This window comes from Pinus tabuliformis, chromosome 9, assembly GCF_031772625.1.
Source record: "Pinus tabuliformis cultivar Carrire ecotype Pingquan chromosome 9, CPIR1, whole genome shotgun sequence".
In the NCBI taxonomy this organism is placed as follows: Eukaryota; Viridiplantae; Streptophyta; class Pinopsida; order Pinales; family Pinaceae; genus Pinus; species Pinus tabuliformis.
The window spans coordinates 152,675,489-152,678,465 of record NC_142307.1 but is presented as its reverse complement, the minus strand read 5'-3'; the positions used below and the strand labels follow the sequence as shown (position 1 = coordinate 152,678,465).

General features: G+C 35.8%; 1 protein-coding gene across 1 annotated transcript; it reads right to left on the bottom strand.

Moving 5' to 3' along the window:
- Positions 1-253: 253 nt before the first annotated feature.
- Positions 254-1,468, bottom strand: LOC149147586 (protein SUPPRESSOR OF GENE SILENCING 3 homolog). Its single transcript, XM_089441881.1, has 3 exons — positions 1,270-1,468; positions 811-977; positions 254-499 (listed from the first exon to the last, which is right to left on the bottom strand). The coding sequence occupies exons 1-3, from the start codon at positions 1,466-1,468 to the stop codon at positions 254-256; spliced, it is 612 nt and encodes a 203-aa protein (XP_089298007.1).
- Between the last annotated feature and the right edge of the window lie 1,509 nt (positions 1,469-2,977).

The window sequence follows — 2,977 nt, the reverse complement described above, 5'->3', positions numbered from 1 at the left end:
TTCGACAAAACATTTTGCAAGCCTGTTACAACACTGACCACTAAGAATAAGTGTATTATACCCTGCTAGCACCCTGAACAAAGCAAGGTATTATTGCAATAATATATAGGCCAAGACAAACATGTTGATTGCTCTAAACTTTAGGAACTGAAGGAAAAAAAATAATTTTGTGCACAGATGACATATAATAAGTTATTTCCTAGAAAGAGTAAATAGATGAAAATCAAAGAAAGGTCCAGAATAGAAAGGAAATTTACTTGATCTGTTGTTCCTGTTGTTCATCATTCACAACTTGTGCACCTTTTGGGAGCTTTGCAGAGTTAACTTCAAGTTGGTGACAACGATCTAAGTGTGCTTTCTTGAACTCCTCTTCCATCTCTTCCATCTCTGATTCTCTTTTTGTAATATCGAAATTCAGCTGATCAATTTGTTCTCTATAACTTTGCTCCAAATAATCCATCTGCCAACAGTTTTCAATTAGCATAGCACTCGTGGGAACCTAAAAAAAAACAAAAGAAGATCAATTCTGAACAAGACATATATAGTTAAACATATTGGGTTTTAACATTAAAACTACATGTCCAAAGGACAACAACAGTTTAAGCCTCACATAAAATTATACAGAAGGTGCAAGTCCAAGACACTAAAGAAACTACTATAGGTTGTTGTGTTTCAACTTCCATATGCTCTAGTCTCAACCATAAATTAATCATACCTCTTTCTGCATTCCTCATGCTGCTCTGTATCCCTCTGTCTAATAATCTTAATTTCTTCATCTTTCATACGCAATTTTGATGAGACTATACTAACTGTCTCTTCTAAATTTTTACTGTTCTCCTGTTGTTTAGCAACTTTAGTCTTAAACCAAGACAACTTTTGACTGTCCTCATCCATTTGCTTCATGGGTTCCACAACCATTTTATGATATGATCTCATCTCATACTTCAACCTTGCTTTGCCTGCAAAATACTCTTTCACTGTTATAATAGCTCCAATAAAAAATAAAAAATTACTCACTAGCATCAGAGTACATGAACCAAAAAGCATCTCCCACCTAATGCGTCTTAGACATTACACAATCAATCAAAGAATCCTACTATGCGTAATCAGACTTTCCTAATAAATAATTTGTCTATGCTTAATGAGCTGTAACTATGTTAGGAGACACCTAGAAATTTGTTGCACACTTTAAATTAGAAACAAAATTTCTACAATCCACCCCTTTGTGATACATGTCATAAAGACTTCAAAGAAGTAAGTAATACAAACCTTTTGAATGTCTGTTGAAAATCTCCATCTCTTCTTTTGTTGTGAAGTAACCATATAGTACATGTTTTCCACCTGGATAAAACAATACCCGACATCGCTCCCAGTCATCTTCTCCTCTCCCTTCCTTTAAAAACTGTTTCTGTAACCGCTCTGCCTCCAAGTATCCCATTGCTGATTTCTCAAATATAAGAACACTCATTCCACAATGTCCATTTGGGCTGCATGTCTTGCCTTCATGGCTTTATATCCTTTGAAATACTCCAGTAATTCTTTACTTCCCATTCCAATCCATTGGAAAAAAATAAACAATTTCATGAAACCAAAGCATAAGAAAATAAACAATGCACGCAAGGACTACACTGCGGCCTTCTCTATGGGAATCGATCCCAGAACTCGCTGAAAAGTAGATTTGCCATGACTTTATCACGATTAAGGGATTGAGCAGAATTTAAATCAAACCCATCACCATGCATATCCTCCACCATAGTTTTTGCACCCGTCAAACCTCCCCCTCTTATTGATTTTCCAGCTAATATGACATCTACCATTTCTTGCAGATTAATAAGCTCACAAATTACCGCTTTCCTTGATTCCCTCACAAATGAATTCATGCCCTGCAAATCAAAATGCGTATTATACATGTCAATTTTCTGCCACAATCTAAAACATTAAAAATGTGACTAGACAGTGAAAAAGAAGTTAAGATCACTCAATGCTGTTGAACTCTTAGCATTCAAGATATTGAAAGAGTATAAGCTATAAAAAACTGATATAGAAACTAAAATAGGGGTTTATAAGAAAATTTAAAGAAGGTTTTGAACCATAATTCAAAAAGGGTTTTGACCCAAACAGAAATTCACACTGGATTTCCAGTCAAACGTAAAATCAAATAGGGTTTTGATGGAAACCAAAAGTTAGAAAAGGGATTTAAGCCAATTTTTCTGCCTATTATTTAAACGAATTTTTCGCTGGTCAATTTTTTTTTATAACATGTTGGGTCGGACCAAAAAATCAAAGAGTATTTTAGAATAGGCTCGGAATTCAGGTTGTAGTTCAAAATATATTCTAGAAATTTAAAACAGAGTTTGGACCTACAATTCAAACCGAGTTTTAATCCAACATAAAACATTCAAATACATACTTGAATTGTGTCAAGTTTAAGCAGCTGTGACATTATGCCCTCAGTGATCTTCAAGCGTTCCTTCTCATTCTGAAGGATCAACTCCACCACTTCACGATCAACAAAATGCCATCATATATCTTCGGCCTTTTCCTTCACATTCCGTATAACCCTTAAATTCTTTAAAGGTGCACCCTTCCTGGTGAAAAACCCTCTGAAATCTGACTAAATATTGTTGGCTGTAGAAGTCTCATCTAATAGAGGAACCAAAACCTTCTTAATCCTTGAAGACAATATGGGAGTCTCATAATTGACGACTATCGAAATAACCTTCTTAGGATTAGGTTCTGAATGACCATTCCCAATGGTCACCGAACTCAGACTTGGCGAGGGATGATTGGATGGACCATGGACTGGAACTGTGAATGTCTTGGGCTTAACCTTTATAGCACCCTAGAAATCATATTCGGGTTTTGTTGGAGTCACATTGGATGCAGCGTAGGGATGAGCAATGTAAGGACTACACTGTGGCCTTCTCTACGGAAATCGATCCCAGAACTTGCTGAAAAATAGATTCACCATGACTTT

Bases quoted from the DNA above. Each gene is read 5' to 3' on its own strand.
- LOC149147586 (XM_089441881.1), bottom strand. From the start codon at position 1,468: ATGAGTGTTCTTATATTTGAGAAATCAGCAATGGGATACTTGGAGGCA. The intron at 978-1,269 runs GTTTGTATTACT...CTATTATAACAG, and splicing joins TTTCAACAGACATTCAAAAG to TGAAAGAGTATTTTGCAGGC. The intron at 500-810 runs GTTAGTATAGTC...GTTTTTTTTTAG, and splicing joins GTAAAAATTTAGAAGAGACA to GTTCCCACGAGTGCTATGCT.